The sequence below is a fragment of the Bombina bombina genome, chromosome 2, assembly GCF_027579735.1.
Source record: "Bombina bombina isolate aBomBom1 chromosome 2, aBomBom1.pri, whole genome shotgun sequence".
Classification (NCBI taxonomy): Eukaryota; Metazoa; Chordata; class Amphibia; order Anura; family Bombinatoridae; genus Bombina; species Bombina bombina.
Genome location: NC_069500.1, coordinates 207992571 through 208017247, shown reverse-complemented (window position 1 = coordinate 208017247; position 24677 = coordinate 207992571). Strand labels below are relative to the sequence as shown.

Genomic DNA, 24677 nt, shown 5'->3' with positions numbered 1-24677 from the left:
ACTAAAATAAAAGCTATATTTGGGGGGTTTTTTTAAAAAATTTAGCATATTTACATATGCTGCTGTGTAGGATCCCCCCTTAGCCCCCAGCCTTACTGATCCCCCACCAAAGAGCTCTCTAACCCTCCCCCTCTGCCTTAATGGGCGCCATCTTGGGTACTGGCAGCTGTCTGCCAGTACCCAGTTTAGTGAATAATGTGCCTTTTTTTTTAAATAAAAACCCTTTTCTGCAGTGTAGCTTCCCCCCCCCCCCCCAAGATCAACCCCCCACCCCTTCCACATCTTTTAGCTGTTATTTACAGCTTTCAAAAAAGTTAATTCAAGTACTTTTTTCTGTAGTGTAGCGGTTCCCTCCCGCTCCCGCCCCGTGCACGCGCCCGCCCGCCGCCCCCCGTGCACGCGCGCGCTCCCGTGCGCGCTCCCGCCCCTCCCGCCCCCGATCCCGCCCCCCTCCACTCCACTGGGCACATCGATGGCCGCCCACCCGCCTCCCAGACTTGCTCCCACCCACCAACGATACCGGCCACCGATGTCCGGTGCAGAGAGGGCCACAGAGTGGCTCTCTCTGCATCGGATGGCCAAGGGGGGTTATTGCAGGATGCCTCCATATCGAGGCATCACTGCAATAACCGGAAAGCAGCTGGAAGCGAGCAGGATCGCTTCCAGCTGCTTTCCACACCGAGGACGTGCAGGGTACGTTCTCAGGCATTAACTGCCTTTTTTTTGAGGACGTACCCTGCACGTCCTCGGTCGTTAAGGGGTTAAATAAAATGATACATCAAGGGCAGAATATGTAACTCTACTTTACCAAAGAGGATTTAGCACACAATTGCACAGCATGTGTTGTACTAATTGCAATTTGTATGCCAGAAAAACCATGACATTACATAATTAAAGCTATTTTTCACTGATGACTGGCCAATATCCTTGTTAACTGTCTATATGAAGACTGTAAACAAAATCCTGGTATCCAGATGTAAAGGATGAATATAATTGTTGTGGCACTGTGTAAATAACAGGGGCCTAATAGGTTAAATAACCCGGTGCAACTCCTCTTAGAAAATATAGGAAATGAACATATTGTAACACCACTAAGGTTGAGGCAAAGATAAAGAGTTTGTGAGTGCACTAACAGCTCCCTAAGGGAATAAAGTTAAAATGTAAACTTTAATTAATAATATTAAAAGTATTATATTATGAAACTCTACATAAATCAATCATATGAAATAGAGACACATTGGAAAAATAGTGCTGTGCTTGCAGCGATACCCCCGGTATACCTGGCCGATAACTGGTCACGTCGGCATCAGTAGGGGGTACGCTACAAATGCAGGCTCCAAAACAAAAATAAATGATAGAAAAAAGGAAAAACATGCCCAGCCGGGGGTATCGCTGCAAGCAAACCACTATTTTTCTGTGCTTGCTTTTTTCTGCAGGGTCCAATGTGTCTCTATTTCATATGATCGATTTATGTAGAGTTTTATAATATAATACTTTTAATATTATTAAAGTTTACGTTTTAACTTTATTCCCTTAGGGAGCTGTTAGTGCACTCACAAATGCTTTCTCTCACCCTTAGTGGGGTTACAATATGTGCATTTCGTATCCACACTTAAAGGGACAACATTTTTCTTTCATGATTCAGAAAGAATATCGCCTAGATTTAGAGTTGGGCGGTAGCCGTGAAAACCAGCGTTAGAGGCTACTAACGCTGGTTTTTACCGCCCGCTGGTATTTGGAGTCAGTCAGGAAAGGGTCTAACGCTCACTTTCCAGCCGCAACTTTTCCATACCGCAGATCCCCTTACGTCAATTGCGTATCCTATCTTTTCAATGGGATCTTTCTAACGCCGGTATTTAGAGTCGTGGCTGAAGTGAGCGTTAGAAATCTAACGACAAAACTCCAGCCGCAGAAAAAAGTCAGTAGTTAAGAGCTTTCTGGGCTAACGCCGGTTTATAAAGCTCTTAACTACTGTGCTCTAAAGTACACTAACACCCATAAACTACCTATGTACCCCTAAACCGAGGTCCCCCCACATTGCCGCCACTCTATTAAATTTTTTTAACCCCTAATCTGCCGACCGCACGCCGCTGCCACCTACGTTATCCCTATGAACCCCTAATCTGCTGCCCCTAACACCGCCGACCCCTATATTATATTTATTAACCCCTAATATGCCACCCCCAACGTCGCCGCTACCTACCTACACTTATTAACCCCTAATCTGCCGACTGGACCACACCGCTATTATAATAAAGTTATTAACCCCTAATCCGCCTCACTCCCGCCTCAATAACCCTATAAGAAATAGTATTAACCCCTAATCTGCCCTCCCTAACATCACCGACACCTAACTTCAAGTATTAACCCCTAATCTGCCGATCGGAGCTCACCGCTACTCTAATAAAATTTTTAACCCCTAAAGCTAATTCTAACCCTAACCCTAAAACCCCCCTAAATTAAATATAATTTTATTCTAACGAAATAAATTAACTCTTATTAAATAACTTATTCCTATTTAAAGCTAAATACTTACCTGTAAAATAAACCATAATATAGCTACAATATAAATTATAATTATATTGTAGCTATTTTAGGATTAATATTTATTTTACAGGCAACTTTGTAATTATTTTAACCAGGTACAATAGCTATTAAATAGTTAATAACTATTTAATAGTTACCTAGTTAAAATAATTACAAAATTACCTGTAAAATAAATCCTAACCTAAGTTACAATTAAACCTAACACTACACTAGCAATAAATTAATTAAATAAAATACCTACAATTATCTACAATTAAACCTAACACTACACTATCAATAAATAAATTAAATACAATTCCTACAAATAAATACAGTGGGACCTCGGTTTACGAATTTAATGCGTTCTCCGGGCCGCTTCGTATTGCGAAAAATTTGTAAACCGAAACACGGTTTCCAATAGGAATGCATTGAAAACCAATTAATGCGTTCCGGAGGTGAGAAAAAAACCTGCTGCAAAAGGCTCCAAAAGGCTCCACAACTTGCTGCAAATGGCTCCAAAAGGCTCAGCAACTTGCTGCAAATGGCTCCAAAACCGGAACACTTGTTTCGTATTGCGAAAAAAATTCGTAAAACGAAACACGGTTTCCCATAGGAATGCATTGAAAACCAAATAATTTGTTCGTATTGCGAAAAAAATTCTTAAACCGAGGCATTTTTTCCCCAGAATTTTCATTCGTAAACCGAAATTTCGTTTACCGAGTCGTTTGTTAACCGAGGTCCCACTGTACAATTAAATAAACTAACTAAAGTACAAAAAATAAAAAAGAACTAAGTTACAAAAAATAAAAAAATATTTACAAACATTAGAAAAAAATTACAACAATTTTAAACTAATTACACCTACTCTAAGCCCCCTAATAAAATAACAAAGACCCCCAAAATAAAAAAAATGCCCTACCCTATCCTAAATTTAAAAAGTTCAAAGCTCTTTTACCTTACCAGCCCTGAAAAGGGCCATTTGCGGGGCATGCCCCAAAGAATTCAGCTCTTTTGCCTGTAAAAAAAAAACATACAATACCCCACCCAACATTACAACCCACCACCCACATACCCCTAATCTAACCCAAACCCCCCTTAAATAAACCTAACACTAAGCCCCTGAAGATCTTCCTACCTTGTCTTCACCTCGCCGGGTTCACCGATCGGTCCAGAAGAGGGTCCGAAGTCTTGATCCAAGCCCAAGCGGGGGGCTGAAGAGTGACATCCATCCTCGGGCTGAAGTCTGGATCCAAGCGGCGGCTGAAGAAATCCATCATCGGGATGAAGTCGGAAGTCCATCATCCGGATGAAGTCTTCTATCAAGCCGCATCTTCAATCTTCTTTCTTCCGGAGCGGAGCGGAGCCATCTTCTTCCCAGCCGACGCGGATCCAACCTCTTCAAGCGACGCCTACTAGCCGAATGACGGTTCCTTTAAATGACGTCATCCAAGATGGCGTCCCTCGAATTCCGATTGGCTGATAGGATTCTATCAGCCAATCGGAATTAAGGTAGGAAAATTCTGATTGGCTGATGGAATCAGCCAATCAGAATCAAGTTCAATCCGATTGGCTGATCCAATCAGCCAATCAGATTGAGCTTGCATTCTATTGGCTGATCGGAACAGCCAATAGAATGCGAGCTCAATCTGATTGGCTGATTGGATCAGCCAATCGGATTGAACTTGATTCTGATTGGCTGATTCCATCAGCCAATCAGAATTTTCCTACCTTAATTCCGATTGGCTGATAGAATCCTATCAGCCATTGCCAATCGGAATTCGAGGGACGCCATCTTGGATGACGTCATTTAAAGGAACCGTCATTCGGCTAGTAGGCGTCGCTTGAAGAGGTTGGATCCGCGTCGGCTGGGAAGAAGATGGCTCCGCTCCGCTCCGGAAGAAAGAAGATTGAAGATGCGAAACAATGGGGCTGCGTTAGGAGCTGAACGCAGCTTTTTTGCAGGTGTTAGGTTTTTTTTCAGCTCAAACAGCCCCATTGTTTTCTATGGGGGAATCGCGCACGAGCACGTTTTTGAAGCTGGCCGCGTCCGTAAGCACCGCTGGTATCGAGAGTTGCAGTGGCGTTAAATTATGCTCTACGCTCCCTTTTTGGAGCCTAACGCACTGAAAACCCAGCCATTCTGTAAACTCTAAATACCAGCGGTATTTAAAAGGTGAGGCCAGAAAAAAGCACGCGTAGCTAACGCACCCCTTTGGCCGCAAAACTCTAAATCTAGGCGTACGTAATTCTAAAAAAGTTTGCATCTTACTTCTATTATCAAACTGTCTTTGTTCTCTTGGTATCTTATTTTATAACCAACAAATGGTACAGTAGTAATATACAAAACAATGACACACCACGCAGGGTGTGGTACTATAATATATGATTGATAAGGCACTACGATATAACAACGTACAACAACGCAATTTTATCAGATATAGTAGCATAACGTGCTCATATTTGCATTGAAGTCTGGAAAAGATTTATACGAGTTAAGAATATTCTAGTATATGTATTTGCTTGTACCACAATGTTGGGGTTTTATTTTTATGTACACTAACACAACCAACCTAACCATAATCTACCCTAAAATACAAACAATCCCTAACCTAACCTAAAATACATACACACAAACCACACAAGCGAACAAGTCCAAACAGTCAAATCACAAATAGGTAGTCCCCTCTACAGGGATGCTGAGGACCCTAGCACGATGTACATTGTCCCACTTTATGTTAGTAGTAAGGTTTCAAACAGTGTGGGATAGCATATTGAGGTGCTACATATATACCTGGGCTGTATAAAAAAAAAAAGGAACAATAACGAGATCTATATTATTAGCTATAATGACAGACATATTTAAAATTAATAGCTTTCCTAGTCATCATGAAAGGTACATTGAGGCTCAGATTAATATTCAGTTTTCAATATTCAAGAGCAAGGATTTTTGCGAATCAACACATGTACATAAGAATTTGCGATATCCTGAGTGTGGGAACATAACAACTACCTGTTGTATAGCTACACATTGGTGAGAGGCTGCTTATATTTGAAGGTACTGATATTTGCAGTGTTCTCTAAGAAGTACTGACAGGGTGAACAGTGTGCTTACATAAATAAAGAGCTACTTATGCGGCGTGCTTTAACCACCCAGATGGTTGCAAAATCTAGCGTGCCAGGTTATACATCTCTCACTACTTAACCCACAGCCTCCCCTAGGGGGTGAAGATAAAACAAAACAATAAAGAAATAATAACAATATTAATGCAGTTAAAACTGAGTAAAACTTTAGCACACACGAAGCTTAGCCAGGCTTAAGAAAAGGAGAACAGAACCAAGTGTTAGAAGCTGCTAGCCAGCAAGTTAACATAGTTGATTGAGTTCACGCATATACTGATAGTCTGAAATGCTTATTCTATTACATTGGTATAGCATGGGAGTCAGCTCTTAAGGTTGTCTTCATACATAGTCAGCTGGGACATAGGCAAGGAACGACTACCCGATTCCAGCCCGGGATGCGACCCGAGGTTTCTGTCTCAGACGATAGCAGGTTTTCTGCAGAGGGTAGGGGGGCTGCTTCACAGTGAGAGTAACGGACATTAGCACACCTAGAGGATAATTGCCCCGTCTCGAGACCAACTCCGGGTTTTGCATGGCAGTAGTATCCCATGGCGAATCAAAGGGACAACAAACAGGCGGCCAGTTTGCTCGTTGTGTGAAACAGACCGGGAGAGATAGTCCACCCAACAGCTGCCAGCGCTGGGGGGGAAACATTGCCGCGCCTCTTGTAAATGCAAGGGTTCCAAATAGTGTACCAAGACTTGCGAGCAGCCGTGCATCCAAATAGTCGCCATCCATTTCAGGGGCTGGGTTCATATCCTTTACAATGGATAGGTCCTGCCACGACTCAGGCAGTGACTCCGTGCCCTGCCTCTCAGTGTCCAGAGTTGGAGCCGGTAGATACAATGAGTGCCGCGCCTGTTCCATGAAGCAAGACAGTGGTCCCTCAGGCAAGTCCGGGGTAAGGATTGTTGGGTCATCAGCTGCAGTGGACCCTTGTAAATTTGTGGCAGGTAAATGTTGCAGATCTCGCGCTGGGGGGCAAAATCGCTCATTCACAGAGTCACAGTTCTTAGGGCGGGTTCCTTTGATTGATTGAACCGCTTCATGTAAGGTTTTAAAGCTGAAGAGTAAGCGATCCAATATAGGCAGGAAAGCCTCAAGTATCTGTGCAGCAATATAGTTTTCTACCTCCATCAGGAAGGGGGCCAGTAAAAATGATTCTGTGAGAATTACTATATACAGTATGGCGCCTAAGGATACGCCACTATGCCAAACGGCTTTTTACTTTGAATATGACTTCCGTGAGAGAGAAGATGATGGATTCTCTATCCGCCTTGGTTCTCGGACACGTAGCTGTCAAGAGATATGCAGATGGCACTAGGTTCAGGCTGCTTAAGGGTTTTCTTTCTCGAGCTATCTCGGAGCTTCAGAGGAATGCAGCCATCTTGGGACGCCACCCACCGGAAGTCCCTCTTGGTATCTTTTGTTAAAAAAAAACCTCAGGAGTGTGCACGTGTCTGGAGCACTATATGACAGCAGTTTTGCAAGAATGTTATCCATTTGCAAGAGCAGAAGATGGCAGCACTATTTCCTACCTACGTATCTCTTCAACAAAGAATACCATGGAAACTAACAACATTTGATAATAGAAGTAAATTGGAAACTTTTTTTTTTTTTTAATTGTATGCTCTGTCTGAATCACACAATATTCGTTTTTGGGGGATTTCATATACTTTTAAAGTGAATGTAAATGTTGATGCTGAAGTGCCAGGTTTTTAAAAATTCGATTAAAAACAGGGGCACTTTAATTCATCAAAATTCACATTTCACTCATACTGTGAAAAAAAACCCTTACCTTTTAATCTTCACAGCAGCTCCAGCTTCCTCCACCCGTCGCAAAGACTCTTCCTGGGTCTAAAATGATGAGTCCGGCTTCCTCCAATCACTACATTGAATCAGACACTGATTCAACCGGGGGGAAGCCGTGATTGGAGGATGACCTATCCATCAATTCTGACATCAGAAATGGCTTGCGATGACCGGAGGAAGCTGGAGCTGCTGTTAAGTTTAAAAGGTAAGTTTTTTTTTCACGAGTGAAATGTAAATTTTGATGAATTAAAGTACCCCTGTTTTTAATCAAATTTTTTAAAACCGGGCACTTTAGCATAAAAATTTACATTGACTTTAAATACAGTAAGAGATTAATTGTAGAACTCTTGGCCTAGCAAATTTATTCATCTTCATCCAGAAAATGCGATCTTAGAGTATGAGGGAATGGAAACAGCAGAAAGACCATAACAGTATAGTGAAACAATAAAGCTGGTAATTATTTGCTCAAACAGAGGAACTTATAGCTTAGATGTAATGGTTGACGATCTAGAGGCATTAATACAAGTCATAGTTATGATAGGTTGTTGTTTATCTACAGGAGTGATGTATTCATCTATCTACTAGGATGAACTTAGAAATTCTGAAATTTTTAAATTTAGATGCTTTGTAAGAGGTAAATTTGGAAAAGTATTCTTACATTGTTAATGGCCGTACAGTATGTGTTTGTTTATATAGTTCTTTTGTCAAATCTACTTCTCAGACAACCCAAAAGACCAGATTTTTAAGATTTCTACTCATTAGTTCATCAAGATAATCAGAGGCTCTGTAAAATGTGGGAAACTTGGGAAACCCTTGCTCCCCTAGTAGTTCAGCAACTGTATGTAGTTGGGTAGTTGCTTTGGGGAGTTCAGTTCTTCAACCTGCATCAACCTATTTGTAACGGGAGGTGGGCTAGTAGCTGGATGAGAGGGATTCTTTATTATAAATTTCCCTTTTTCCCCCCTTATGGTTCTCTGAGAAGTACAAATAATAGGAGATATACTGTAGCAGAATGTATTAGACTAGCTAGTGTGTTCTGACTTTGATAAGGGTATACATACCTGTCTAGTGGATTTGTAAATTACTACCCTGTCTGATTTTAGAGGCTAGTACAAAATGATTAACCACAGTGTGCCATCTTTGTATCTGACTAGCCGGTTTGGGAATCTGGAGCTAAGCAAAGCAAGTCTAACTTAAAGCAGCATTAAGAGAAGGGTCATTGTGACATACTTTACATTTATTAAATGGATACTAAACCCATATTTTTTTCTTTCATCATTCAGATAGAGCATGCAATTTTAAGCCACTTTATAATTTACTATTATACATTTTTCTTTGTTTACTTACTATCTTTATTTGAAAAGCAGGAATGTAAAGCTTAGAAACCGGCCCATTTTTGGTACATTTAGCCAACAATCAGCAAGCTACCCAGGTGCTAAACCAAAAATGGGCCAGATCCAAAGCTTTACATTCTTGCTTTTCAAAAAAAGATTGCAAGAGAATGAAGAAACATTTATAATTGGAGTTGCTTAAAATTGCATACTCTATCTGAATCATTAAAGAAAAAAAAGGGTTTGTATCCCCTAACCAATAATACATTTCTACACAACATAATATATCAACCTTACGTGATCCACAGGAAAGATAAAAAAAATAATTTATGCTTACCAGATAAATTCCTTTCCTTCCTGGCAGGGAGAGTCCACGACTTAATTCCTTACTGTTGGTAAATACAACACCTGGCCACCAGGAGGAGGCAAAGACAACCCAGCCAAAGGCTTAAATATCCCTCCCATTTCCCCTATCCCCCAGTCATTCTGTCGAGGGAACAAGGAAAAGTAGGAGAAACATCAGGGTATAAAAGTGCCAGAAGAAATCATATAAAAAGGAGCCGCCAAACAAAAAATAAATTATGGGCGGGGTCATTGACTCTCCCTGCCAGGAAGGAAAGGAATTTATCTGATAAGCATAAATTATGTTTTCTTTCCATAAGGCAGGGAGAGTTCACAACTTCCTTACTGTTGGGAACACTATACCCAAGCTCCAGAGGACACTGAAGGAATAACGGGAGGGAACAAATAAAAAATATAAAAAAGAGGTGGACCCTATTCTGAGGGCACCACAGCCTGCAAACTGTTTCTCCTGAAAGCTGCTTCAGCCGAAGCAAACACATCAATCTTGTAAAATTTAGAAAAAGTGTGTAAGGAGGACCAGGTAGCCAAGGAGGAAACCACCGCTCTACTGGAATGAGCCGTTATCCTCTCAGGAGGCTGTCGCCCCGCTGTCTCATAAGATAAGCAGATGACGCGCCTCAACCAGAAAGAAAGGGAAGTCGTAGTAGCCTTCTGCCCCCTACGCTTCCCAGTATAGATGACGAATAAAGAGGAAGATTGTCTGAATTGCTTAGTAGCATGAAGATAAAACTTCAAGGTACAAACCACATCCAGATTGTGAAGCAAGGATTCCTTCGCTGAAGAAAGATTAGGACACAAGGAAGGAAAAACTATTTCTTGATTAATGTTACGATCCGACACTACCTTAGGGAGGAACCCTAATTTAGTACGTAAAGCCGCATTATCAGCATGGAAAACAAGATAAGGGGAGTCACATTGTAAAGCAGAAATCTCAGAAACTCTGCAGGCAGAGGCAATAGCCAGCAAAAAAAGAACCTTCCAAGATAACAATTTAATGTCAACAGTATGCATAGGCTTAAACAGAGCCTGCTGCAAAACACTAAGAACAAGATTAAGGCTCCAAGGCCAAGCCCCAGAACTAAACACAGGTCTTATCCTAGTCAGAGCCTTAACAAAGGACTGCACATCCGGAAGCCCAGCCAATCTCTTGTGAAGTAACACCGACAGGGACGATATCTGTACCTTCAGGAAACTAGCAGATAGACCCTTCTCCAGTCCATCCCGGAGAAAAGATAAAATTCTGGCAACCTTAACCTTATGCCAGGAAAAGCCACGCTCTTCACACTAGAACAAGTAAGTCCTCCACACTTTATGGTAGATACGATGAGTAACTGGCTTACGAGCTTGAAACAGAGTGTCGATAACACTCTCAGAGAACCCTCTCTTGGCTAAGACTAAGCATTCAATCTCCACGCAGTCAGCCTCAGAGAATCTAGATTTTGATGATTGAAGGGAACCTGTATCAGCAGATCTCTGTGACAAGGTAACCTCCACTGAGGAGATGAGGACATCGCCAGCAGATCCGCAAACCACGTCCTTTGCGGTCACGATGGAGCAATCAGAATCACTGATGCTCGCTCTTGCTTAATGCCAGCCACCACACAAAGGAGAAGCGGTAATGGAGGAAAAAGATATACGAGTCTGAACCTCCATGGTACTGATAGGGCATCTATCATTTCCGCCTGAGGATCCCTTGACCTCTACCCGTACCTGGGTAGCTTGGTATTTAGGCGGGATGCCATGAGATCTATCTCCGGCGTCCCCCACTCGCTGCATATCTCTAGGAACATCTCCGGGTGGAGAGACCATTCCCCCGGGTGAAAGGATTGACTGCTGAGGAAGTCCCCTTCCCAGTTGTCCACACCCGGAATGAGGATTGCTAACAGCGTACATCCGTGAGTCTCTGCCCACTCTAGTATCTGAGATACTTCTATCATCGCCAAGGAACTTCTCGTTCCCCCCTGATGGTTGATGTATGCAATCGAGGTTATATCGTCTGATTGGAATCTGATAAACTGGGAAGAACCCAGAAGGGGCCAAGCCTTCAAGACATTGAAGATTGCCCGGAGTTCCAATATATTAATCGGAAGGGAGGACTCCCCCTTAGTCCACAGTCCTTGTGTCTTCTTGGCACCCCAAACGGCTCCCCAGCTGGAAAGGCTAGCGTCCGTATTCACAATCTCCCAAGACGGTCTCAAGAAACATGTGCCTAGGGACAGATGATCTGGACAGAGCCACCAAGGGAGCGAGTCTCTCGACAGGTTGTCCAGCACAATCTGCTGAGACAGATCTGAATGGTCAACGCTTCATTGTCTCAGCATGCATAGTGGTAAGGGTCTGAGATGGAATCTGGCAAAAGGAATGATGTCCATACAGGACACCATGAGTCCGATCACCTCCATACACTGAGCCACTGAGGGTCTCAAGGAGGCCTGGAGGTCAAGACATGCAGTAGTTAGCTTGCAATGTCTATGTTGTGTGTGGAATATTCTCATGGATATGGAGTCTATTATTGTCCCCAGGAAAATCACCCTTGTACTTGGAGTAAGAGAACTCTTTTCCAAGTTTATCTTCCATCCATCCGCTAGACGAAAAGATGGTGCCTGCACCAAGATATCATCCAGGTAAGGTGCTACTGCAATACCTCGTGTTCTGGCAAAGGCTAGAAGAGCCCCCAGAACCTTCAAAAATATCCTTGGAGCAGTAGCTAGGCCAAACGGAAGAGCTATGAACTGGAAGTGCTGGTCCAGAAAGGCAAACCTCAGGAACTGAAAATGTTCCCTGTGTATTGGAACGTGAAGATATGCATACTTCAGGTCTATGGTGGTCATAAACTGTCCTTCCTGAACCAGAGGAGGGATTGACCGTGAAGTCTTCTTCTTGAAAGAGGGAACACTCAGAAACTTGTTTAGGTACTTTAGGTCCAGAATTGCACGAAAAGTTCCCTCCTACTTTGGAACTACAAAGATGTTTGAATAAAACCCCAAACCTCTTTCTATTGTAGATACCGGGACAATTACTCCTAGAGAGGAGAGATCCTGTATGCAACCTAAGAAGGCAGCCCTCTTTTCTGAATTTGTAGACAGACTGGAGAGTAGGAATCTGCCCCTGGGTGGATGAGACTTCTATCCTGTATCCTTGAGATACAACCTCCAGGACCCAAGGATCCTGTACATCTTGGAACCAAGCGTCTGAAAAAAAGAGACAGTCTGCCCCCTACTCGATCCACCCCTTCATGCCGATTTGTTCTCGTCAGGCTTCTTAGTCTGTTTGGACTTATTCCAGGACTGAGCCGGCCTGCTTGGACTTGGATGAGGATTGCTGTCGTTGTGATTTGTCAGATCGAAAGGAACAAAAATTTGACAATAGCCATCTCTTAGGCCTATTCTTCTTATCCGGCGGTAGGAAGGCATCTTTCCCTCCGATAACCGTAGAAAGTCTAGCCCTGGACCAAATAAAATCTTCCCCTTGAAAGGAAGGGAAAGGAGTCTGGATTTAGAAGTCATATCCGCAGACCAAGACTTCAACAAGAGAGCCCGAAGGGCTAGGACCGCAAAGCCAGAAGCCTTTGCATTTAGGAGAATAATCTGCATATTCATGTCACAGATGAAGGAGTTAGTAATTCTCAGAGTCTTAATTCTCTCCTAAATATCCTCGAGGGGAGTCTCCACCTCAATGAGCTCCGACAGAGTGTCGCACCAGTAGGTAGCTGATCCAGCAACTGCAGTTACAAATAAAAACCCTGTATGTTGAAACATCTTCCTCAGAAAGGTTTCCATTTTCTTGTCCATAGGTTCTCTAAAAGAAGAACTATCCTCCAGAGGGATAGTAGTACGCTTAGCCAGCGTAGAAATAGCACCATTCACCTTAGGGAAGGAGCCCCACAAATCTACTTGAGAGTCAGGGACCGGGAATCATTTTTTTAAAAGTAGATAAGGGGGAAAAAGAAGTCCCTATTCCTTTCCCATTCGTTACTAATAATGTTCGCCATTTTAACTGGCACATGAAAAGTTAGAGTCTGTCTTCATAAACCCTCTTTTATTTAGGGTTCCTCAGGGAGGGTAGCCTCTGGAACCTTCTAATGTAGTATCAGAGTCCTCCATAGCTAAGATATATTCACAGAAGGAGAGACAAAAATTAAATGCTTTTATTAAAAATGGCTGGGGCACTCACCACCTTCTAGACCCAGACAGCTAACAGCAAAAACGCTCTCCTTAGGAGTGATGTCCGCAGCAGGATTGTAGGAAATGAAATGACAGCACCCAGTCAAGTGGAGCGTAAGACAGGACTTCCTCTGCTATGAATAAGGAGCTAAGCTATTATGAGCTATGCAACACTCAAAATCCAAAAGCACACAGTCTATGAGCCCAAAAAACTCTTGCATTAAAGCAGTTATAAATAACCACTATCTGTTCAAATAATCTCCCTGAAGGAGATATTAACCCTTGATCCTATCAAGGCATAAAGGAGCCACACTGTGACCCTGTATAGAAAAAGTGAATATATAAAACGGTCTTACCCTCCAGGTTCCATGCAGTGGAACAGGCACAGCCTCTCAAGTGTGACAGTCTTGCAGCGACGCTTCTGACATGAACTTGAGTGTAAAACAGCAAGCAGTGAAACTCGTCAACACTGATTGCTCAGGAGCTGTAAGGCGACAGTATGGATGGGTTCAGAGAAAACTTTCCATGCATCTCCAGACTAACTTTCATCAATACTCTGAGAGGTTGTCATGATTACTTAAAACACCAGTCCTTTCTTGAAGGGAACATACCCATTACAGGACTATCCAAAATCTTCTGACACTTATCTGCCACCTCCTATAGTGACGAAAGGCAAAGAATGACTAGGGGATAGGGAAAAGGGGAGGGATATTTAAGCCTTTGGCAGGGGTGTCTTTGCCTCCTCCTGGTGGCCAGGTGTTGTATTTCCCAACAGTAAGGAATGAAGTTGTGGACTCTCCCTGCCTTATGGAAGGAAAAATAGGTATAATTACCACCACAATATATAAATTATCCTCGCAGTTTACTTTATATGTGTATACTATTAACATAAATATACAAAATACATACATACCTAAAATTAAAGTAGGCCAATTAGTGATTCTTGCTTTTAGTCCCTGGTGAAATATTTCATGAAGAAACATTATGGTTTCGCTGAAAAAGACAAAAGATGGAATATAGATTTATACTGTGATTATTATTTCAGTCATTCGTGCAAAGGTTATACAAAACTAAACAGCCAGTAGAGCATATTTATGAACAAAAATAATAAGAGTTCACAATCATTTAAAACCATAATAAAATTAAATTCATAAAATATACATCAATGCTTCTTCTGGTGATTTAAAGCTCAATGACTTAGAGGTGTGTTCAAAGGTTATCATGAGAAAGGCCAACAGTAATTAGAAACTTTTAAGTAGAAGAAACACAGCTTGTGGTTATAATTGTGAGGTAAGACAATACATTTAAAGGTTATTTTTGTTTGTTTTCTTCATATTTCAATTAATATTTCATCTTCAAATTTCAAGTAACATTTTATCTTTGCTAAAATGTACTCAGCTGGACTTAATATATGAAGAACATTTTTACCAAGAGGCGGTAAATAAAAGAAAATTCCCTCCTTGTACTTCTTTACTTTAACAATATCAAAGGGACTTTCTGTACTTGAACTACAAGTGCCCTATCTGAGATCTGGTATTGAGTCTGTAAACGTAACAATGGCTCACATTTGTTTGAGCTATATTACTTCACAAACTAAGGATATCCTCTAGAATCTAAATCACGCTGCAGTTCTCAGGGGTAATTCTAAGAAGGGAATATAGGTGCTATACTGTAGTAAGACAGATAGACTCTTCAAATCTCTGAAGTGATGTTACCTCTTTAGCCTTATAAGGCCTAATAAGTTCCACAACAGTTACAGGGACAGTCTACTTGAAATCTTTTATTGTTTAAAAACATTGATAATCCCGTTATTACTCATTCCCCAGTTTTACAAAACCAACACTGATATATTAATATATTTTTTCCTTCTGTGATTACCTTCTATCTAAGCCTCTGCAGACTGCCCCCTTATTTCAGTGATTTTTAAAAACTTGCACCTTAGCTAATTAGTGCTGGTTCCTGAATAACTCCACAGGAGTGAGCACAATGTTATCTATTTGGCACACGTGAACTAGCACTGTCTGGCTGTGAAAAGCTAATAAAATGCACTGAGATGAGAGATGGCCTGCAGGGGATTAGAAACAAGCAGAGGTTTAGAAGTAATAAAGTATATTAAAGTGAATGTCAACTTTCAACAATGAATGCCTGGTTTTTAAAAATACTATTAAAAACAGAGGCACTTTCATTCATGAAAGTTTACATTTCACCCGTTTTGTTAAAATACTAACCTTTTCTTCTTGAAGCCGGAGACGCGATTCCCCCTCCTGCCGCTCGTCTCTTCTTACGTCAGCAATGACGAATCCGGCTTCCTCCAATCACGGCGTTGCCTCAAGCAATGATTCCCCTGGGGGGAAGCCAAGATTGGAGGATGCTGTATTCGTCATTGATGACGTAAGAAGAGACAAGCGTCAGGAGGGGGAATCGCTTCTCCGGCTTCAAGAAGAAAAGGTTAGTATTTTAACAAAACGGGTGAAATGTAAACTTTCACGAAAGAAAGTGCACCTGTTCTTAATAGTATTTTTAAAAACCGGGCACTCATTCTTGAAAGTTGACGTTCACTTTAATATAACAATGTTGGCTATGCATAACAGGGGAATGGGTAGTAAAGGCGTTATCTATCTTTTTAAACAATACAAAAATCAAGTTGACTGCCCCTTTAATAAGTAAATGCTTGCATCTTATACAGTTGTGTCAAGTGGTTTCACTTAGACTGACATCCAGTTGAAACAAAAATAAAACTCTACAATTCATTGGTCAGTTTTCTGTACCTCTAAGCTCAGCAGTCAAGAGTGGCATTGAAAAAGTAATCCAAACTGGCTTATAGTTAAAATTACATAAAAAAATAAAAATGTTTTACGTAGATAGTTAAACTCTGCTCCAGAACAACAATGCACTGACAGAAGAAAGCTGAGCACATCTGGGGCAAGATTATATATGTGGCATCGCCCGCAAAGCCGGTTTTTATGCGGTTTTGGTATCACATATACAGCTCCGCATATTAATGCAGCGCGTATATTTCACCCGTTGCCTGCAATTTTTATTTTTGTTATAAGCTAACATAGAACAGCGTTGCAAATCAATATCACATATTCAGAGCAAGGATTTACGTGGCGAAAATAGAGACATTTTACTCCATTTTCACCTCGCCACACATACGCCTAGATTATGAGTTTTTGTCGGTAAGGCTTTGCGGGACTAACAAGCCTTTTTTTCTTACCGCTCACTTAAGACAACGCTGGTATTACAGGTTTTCTTCAAGCCGGCGTTAGCCTCAGAAAAGTGAGCGTTGAGCAAAATTTAGCTCCACATCTCACTGTAATACCAGCGCTGCTTACGGTAGCGGTAAGCTGACAAAACGTGCTCGTGCACGATTTCCCCATAGGAAACAATGGGGCTGAGCTGGCTGAAAAAAAACTAACACCTGCAAAAAAGCAGCGTTCAGCTCCTAACACAGCCCCATTGTTTCCTATGGGGAAAGGATTTTTATGTTTGCACCTAACACCCTAACATGAACCCCGAGTCTAAACACCCCTAATCTTACACTTATTAACCCCTAATCTGCCGCCCCGGCTATCACTGACACCTACATTATATTATTAACCCCTAATCTGCCGCTCCGGACACCGCCGCCACCTACATTATACTTATGAACCCCTAATCTACTGCCCCCAACATCGCCGACACCTACATTATAGTTATTAACCCCTAATCTGCACCCCCACGTCGCTGCCACTATAATAAATGTATTAACCCCTAAACCTAAGTCTAACCCTAAACCTAAGTCTAACCCCTTAACTTAAATATAATTTAAATACATCTAAATAAATTTACTACAATTAAATACATTATTCCTATTTAAAACTAAATACTTACCTATAAAATAAACCCTAAGCTAGCTACAATATAACTAATAGTTACATTGTAGCTAGCTTAGGATTTATATTTATTTTACAGGCAACTTTGTATTTATTTTAACTAGGTACAATAGTTATTAAATAGTTATTAACTATTTAATAACTTCCTAGTTAAAATAAATACAAATTTACCTGTAAAATAAACCCTAACCTAAGTTACAATTACACCTAACACTACACTATCATTAAACTAATTACCTAAACTACCTACAATTAATTACAATTAAATTAAATAAACTAAATTACAAAAAAAACACTAAATTGCAGAAAAGAAAAAAAGAATTAAAAGAATTTTAAACTAATTACACCTAATCTAATCCCCCTAATAAAACAAAAAAGCCCCCCAAAATAATAAAATTCCCTACCCTATACTAAATTACAAATAGCCCTTAAAAGGGCCTTTTGCGGGGCATTGCCCCAAAGTAATCAGCTCTTTCACCTGTAAAAAAAAATACAATACCCCCCAACATTAACACCCACCACCCACACACCCAACCCTATTCTAAAACCCACCCAATCCCCCCTTAAAAAAAACTAACACTACCCCCTTGAAGATCACCCTAACTTGAGACGTCTTCACCCAGCCGGGCACAAGTGGTCCTCCAGAGGGTCCGAAGTCTTCATCCTATCCGGCCAGAAGAGGACCTCCAGACCGGCAGAAGGCTTCATCCAGACGGCATCTTCTATCTTCATCCTTCCGGAGCGGAGCGGGTCCATCTTCAAGACATCCGATGCGGAACATCCTCTTCATCCGATGGCCGATGACTCCTTTAAGTGACGTCATCCAAGATGGCGTCCCTTGAATTCCGATTGGCTGATAGAATCCTATCAGCCAATCGGAATTAAGGTAGGAAAAATCCTATTATCTTATGCAATCAGTCAATAGGATGCAAGCTCAATCCTATTGGCTGATTGGATCAGCCAATCGGATTGAACTTCAATCCTATTGATTAGGGGTTAATAAGTGTAAGATTAGGGGTGTTTAGACTCGGGGTTCATGTTAGGGTGTTAGGTGCAAACATAAAAATCCTTTCCCCATAGGAAACAATGGGGCTGTGTTAGGAGCTGAACGCTGCTTTTTTGCAGGTGTTAGTTTTTTTTCAGCCAGCTCAGCCCTATTGTTTCCTATGGGGAAATCGTGCACGAGCACGTTTTGCCAGCTTACCGCTACCATAATCAGCGCTGGTATTACAGTGAGATGTGGAGATAAATTTTGCTCAACGCTCACTTTTCTGAGGCTAACACCGGCTTGAAGAAAACCTGTAATACCAGCGTTGTCTTAAGTGAGCGGTAAGAAAAAAAGGCTTGTTAGTCCCGCACAGCCTTACCGATGACGTCACTTGGATGACGTCACTTAAAGGACCAGTCATTCAGTCGTCGGCCATCGGATGAAGAGGATGCTCCGCATCGGATGTCTTGAAGATGGACCCGCTCCGCTCCGGAAGGATGAAGATAGAAGATGCCACCTGGATGAAGCCTTCTGCCGGTCTGGAGGTCCTCTTCTTGCCGGATAGGATGAAGACTTCGGAACCTCTGGAGGACCACTTGTGCCCGGCTCGGTGAAGACGTCTCAAGGTAGGGTGGTCTTTAAGGGGGTAGTGTTAGTTTTTTTAAGGGGGGATTGGGTGGGTTTTAGAGTAGGGTTGGGTGTGTGGGTGGTGGGTTTTAATGTTGGGGGGTATTGTATTTTTTTTTAAAGGTGAAAGAGCTGATTACTTTGGGGCAATGCCCCGCAAAAGGCCCTTTTAAGGGCTATTTGTAATTTAGTATAGGGTAGGGAATTTTATTATTTTGGGGGGCTTTTTTATTTTATTAGGGGGATTAGATTAGGTGTAATTATTTTAAAAAATTGTAATTCTATTTTTATTTTCTGTAATTTAGTAGGGGGGGGGTTCCGTAATTACGTTAATTTCATTTAATTGTAATTAATTGTAGGTAGTTTAGGTAATTAGTTTAATAATAGTGTAGTGTTAGGTGTAATTGTAACTTAGGTTAGGATTTATTTTACAGGTAAATTTGTACTTATTTTAACTAGGAAGTTATTAAATAGTTAATAAATATTTAATAACTATTGTACCTAGTTAAAATAAATACAAAGTTCCCTGTAAAATAAATATAAATCCTAAGCTAGCTATAATGTAACTATTAGTTATATTGTAGCTAGTTTAGGGTTTATTTTATTGGTAAGTATTTAGTTTTAAATAGGATTAATTTATTTAATAGTAGTAAATTTATTTAGTTTAATTTAAATTATAAGGTTTAGGGGTTAATAAATTTAATATAGTAGCGGCGACGTTGGGGTCGGCAAATTAGGGGTTAATAAATGTAGGTAGGTGTCGGCGATGTTAGGGACGGCAGATTAGGGGTTAATAAAATTTAACTAGTGTTTGCGAGGCGGGAGTGCGGCGATGTCCGGTCGGCAGATTAGGGGTTAAACATTTTAGTTAAGTGTTTCCGATGTGGGGGGGGGCTTGGTTTACGGGGTTAATAGGTAATTTATGTGTGTTAGTGTACTTTTTAGCACTTTAGTTAAGAGTTTTATGTTACGGCGTTAGCCCATAAAACTCTTAACTACTGACTTTTATATGTGGTAGGAGTCTTGCCAGGAGAGGGTCTACCGCTCACTTTTTCAGGCGATCGTAATACCGGTGTTAATAAAATCCCATTCAAAAGATAGGATACCCAATTGACGTAAGGGGATTTTCGGTAAGCTAAAATCGAGGAGAAAAAGTAAGCGGTAGACCAAGACTTGCACTGAGTATGTGAGCATCGTAACCCCCTGAAAATAGTAACGATGCACAATATCTATCTACCTCCTGAAAATAACTAACACCTAATGCATGCGCAATATCTACCTGTCAACCGCCAATCCCCACCACAATAACTAATAAACTAAATTTGCCCCTAATCCGCCAACCCCCACATTGCAAAACATCTAATTAACCTATTAACCCCTAATCCGCCAACCCCCTACAACACTATATACCCAATAAAAGTGATTGTCCCCTAAACCGCCATCACCCCACAATGCAATATACCTTAATAAACTATTAACCTCTATTCTGCCATTCACCCATATCGCAAAGTACCTATTAAAACTATTAACCCCCAAACCGCCACCCCCACCAACGCAATAAACTAAATTAACCTATTAACCCCTAATCCGCCATTAACCCACATAGCAACACACCTAATAAATCTTTTAACCCTTAATCTGCCAAACCCCCACAATGCAAATAACTAATTAAATTGCTAAGCCCCCTAACCTAACACCCCCTAAATTAACCTCAATTACCTAAATTAAAAAATACTAAGTTACAAACAATTAAAATAAAAAAGCTGACATTACTTAAAAATAAAAAAAACTAATCTAAGAATAAACTACCAATAGCCCTTAAAAGGGCCTTTTGCAGGGCATTGCCCTACATTAAACAGCTCTTTTATCTTAAAAAATACTAAGTCCCCCCTCTAACAGTAAAACCCCCCACCCACCAAACCCGCCCAAAATAAAAAAATCGAACACTAAAAAATCCTAAACTATCCATTGCCCCTAAAGGGGCATTTGTATGGGCATTGCCCTTAAAAGGGCATTTAGCTCTTTTTCAAAGGCCCATTAAATCCCTTAACTAAAAAAAAACAAAAAACAATTTTTTTCTAAAAAGCCTAAGTCTAAACCCCAGATAGGTACTCACGGTTCCTGAAGTCCTGCAGTGAAGTCTTCTTCCAAGCGGCGATATCTTCTATCTTCTTCCAGGAACAATCTCGGCTTGGAGCGGAGCTGAAGACCGTGACCGTGGAACTGAAGACCGACAGCGGAACTGTTTAAATCTGCCAATAGGATTTCAGTAGCTCTCATCCTATTGGCTGATTTGAATTTGAAGGCTCTTATCAGTCAACAGGAATGCAAGGTACCCCATATTTAAATGCGTACCTTGAATTCAATCCTCAGTGTACGGTGGTGATCGTATGAAAAGGATCTCCACGCTCCATGGCTCCGCCGTCGCCGGTCTTCAGTTCCTCAGTCGCCGGTCATCAGTTCCCCGCTCCGCGCCGGCTTGTTCCTGGAAGAAGACAGAAGATATCACCGCTTGGAAGAAGACTTCACCGTCAGACTTCAGGAACTGTGAGTACCTATCTGGGGTTAGACTTTGCCTTTTATTTTTTTATTTTTGGGGGTTTGCTTTTTCTTAGATTAGGGATTTAATGGGCCTTTGAAAAAGAGCTGAATGCTCTTTTAAGGGCAGTGCCCATACAAATGCCCCTTTAGGGGCAATGGGTAGTTTAAGATTTTTTAGTGTTATTTTTTTTTTATTTTTGGGGGTTTGGTGGGTGGGGGTTTTACTGTTAGAGGGGGGACTTGGTATTTTTAAGGTAAAAGAGCTGTTTAACTAAAGGCCCTTTTAAGGGCTATTGGTAGTTTAGCATTAGATTAGGGGGTGTTTTTATTTTGTTTTTTTTATTTTATTTTCATAAGGATTAGGTTTAATTTTTTTTATTTTTGATAATTTGGTTTATTATTTTATGTATTGTTAGAATTTTTTATTTTTTCTAATCTTAGATTAATTAAATCTTAGTTTTTTGTTTTTTTTTAAGTAATGTAAGCTTTTTTATTTTAATTGTTTGCAACTTAGTATTTTTTAATTTAGGTACGCATGGACATCAACAAACACTGGGTTTCCTTATTTGTGATGCTTTGCCAGGCCTTTACTGCTGCTGTCTTCAGTTTTTGTTTGATTGTGGTTTTTTTCTGCCTTAAAGGGACAGTCTACACCAAAAATTTTCTTATTTAAAAAGATAGATAATCCCTTTATTACCCATTCCCGTTTCTGAATAACCAACACAGTTTTATTAATATACTTTTTACCTCTGTGATTGCCTTTTATCCAAGCCTTTGCAGACAGCCTCCTTATCTAAGTGCCTTTGACAGACATGCAGTGTAGTAAATCAGTGAAGACTCCTAAATAACTTCACAGGAGTGAGCACAATGTTATCTATATGACACATGTGAACTAGCACAGTCTAACTGTGAAAAACCTTCAAAATGCTCTGAGCTAGGAGGTGGTTTTCAACTGTTTAGAAATCAGTTTGAGCCTAGCTAGGTTAACTTTTCAAAAATACCACCAAGGGAACAAAGCAAATTTGATGATAAAAGTAAATAGGAAAGTTGTTTAAAATTGCATGCCCTATCTGAATCATGAAAGTTTAGTTTTGACTAGACTGTCCCTTTAAGTTATGTCTTCAGCAAGTGAAAGGTATGCTCCATTGGGTTCAGGTCAAGTGATTGACTCGGCCATTGCAGAATATTCCACTTCTTTGCCTTAAAAAACTCCTGGGTTGCTTTGGCAGTACGTTTTGGGTGATTGTCCATCTGTAAAGTGAATTTGACATTATTTTTTATTCTCTTAGGCGCCAGCAGTTTCTAAAGTGCCAGAAGTCACTGGCAACTCCAGAAATTTGTATTTACTCCCATTTCTGGACATCGCTAGTTTATCTGACTTACGGCACTTTATGAACTGCCGGCGCCATTTATGTGATACCCCGATGTGCGAGGTGAAATTATAGGTGGCGCAGGTTTCAGCAGTTATGCTGAAGCCTGTGCCGCATATGTAATCTCGCCCCTGGTGAGCCAATGAAGACAGATAAATGTGTATAGCCACCAATCAGCTGATCTAGCTCTTAGTAGAGAAATGCTGCCACTAAACTTATGTACATATACTTTTCAACAAAGGATACCAAGAGAACAAAAGAAATGTGATAATCGAAGTCAGTTTAAAAGTACATGCTCTACTTGAATCATAAAAGTTTAATTTGACTTTTATGTCCATTTAATTGATGTTTATACTGTAGTCACGAACCAGGTTTCCAGTAGTGCACAGATCTACTACCTTGACAATCTTGAGATACCACTTACCTTAAAAACTTACTAAGATTTTCATACATAGGCCTGATAATCAAAAACGCGTCAGCATGGAGAAAAATCACAGAAAATCTTTAGGGGCCCTTTTGAGAATTATATTACCAACGTATGTGTCTTTCTTTCACACCAGACGCCTGCATATCTAGATAAAAGCGTATGCTGCTGTTTCCGCGTGAGCCTACAGACCGCTGCTCCTTAACTCGTCCACCACCACTGAGGCAGCGGACAGCAATCATCACGATCAGATACGATCGGGATGATTGATACCCCTTGCTAGCGGCCGATTGGCTGCGAATGTGCAGGGGGCGGCATTGCACAAGCATTTCACACAAAATGCTTGTGCAATGATAAATGTCGACAGTGTATGCTGTCGGCATTTATCGATGTGGTGCGGACATGATCCGCTACAGTGTATTAATAAATTGGCCCCAAAATCTAAGACATGTTACAGCAGTATGGTTGCCATCCAGCTGGTATTTTACTGACATGGCCAGTATTTAGACGGTTCAGGTCAAAGTTTAAAAAAAAAAAAATATTACACATAGAAATACAGATGCTATTATGTTCATAGTTCTTCTAAGTGTATTCTGCATAATAAATTCAGCAATGTCCCCATTCTACTCTTGTGCAACACTCTATCTTGTCACATAAACGGAAATTGCTTTTGATATTATACATACATAAATTAATCGATGTGTATTATACATTTGTATATGTATGTATTTATTTTATGTGTATAGTGCGTGTGTGCATAGTGTATATGTATGTATTTATTTTATGATGTGTATAGTGCGTGTGTGCATAGTGTATATGTATAGGCCCATATTCATCAAGCTCCGTATTGGAGCTTGAAGGGCCGTGTTTCTGGCGAGTCTTCAGACTCGCCAGAAACACAAGTTATGAAGCAGCGGTCTAAAATCAATCAAAGTCAAAATCGCCGGAAATCAACCCGATCGAGTACAATCGGGTTGATTGACACCCCTCTGCTGGCGGCCGATTCAGCAGGGGGCGGCCTTGCACCAGCAGCTCACAAGAGCTGCTGGTGCACTGTTAAATGCGGAGAGCGTATTTCTCTCCGCATTTAGTGAGGTCTTGCGGACCTGATCCGCACTGTTGGATCAGGTCCGCAAGACCTTTGATAAATAGGGGCCATAGTGTATGTTAAAAAAAAAGACAGTCTAATAAAACAATTCAAACTCACTGGCTTAGTGGATAGGGAAAAATGGAGAACAAAACAAAAGATGAAAACCAGTTAATCAGAAAGGCTAAAGCTGATGCAGAAGAGAAAAAAAGCACAATCTATAAAAAAAATGGTGACAACACCTTTAGGTATATCAGTGATAAGAGAAAAACTAAAGGAGGGAAAGTAAGACTTAAGACTGATGATAGAGTAGTGCAGTGACGTGCAGTGAGGCCAGAGGCTGGTGAGGCACTAGATATGATATGCTAGAGAAACACATATACATTGGGCCGCAAGTACCCCCAACAGGGCAGGTTTTAATTATAGCTGAACCGATGCACAGGTGAAATA

General features: G+C 40.9%; 1 protein-coding gene across 1 annotated transcript in view; it reads right to left on the bottom strand.

Annotated features, from left to right (window-relative positions):
- The window catches only part of RASGRF2 (Ras protein specific guanine nucleotide releasing factor 2), a 1049304-nt gene that overhangs the window by 471010 nt on the left and 553617 nt on the right, over nt 1–24677 (bottom strand). The window contains 1 exon segment of the mRNA XM_053701460.1: nt 14229–14308. Within this exon segment, the coding sequence (XP_053557435.1) occupies nt 14229–14308 (80 nt within the window).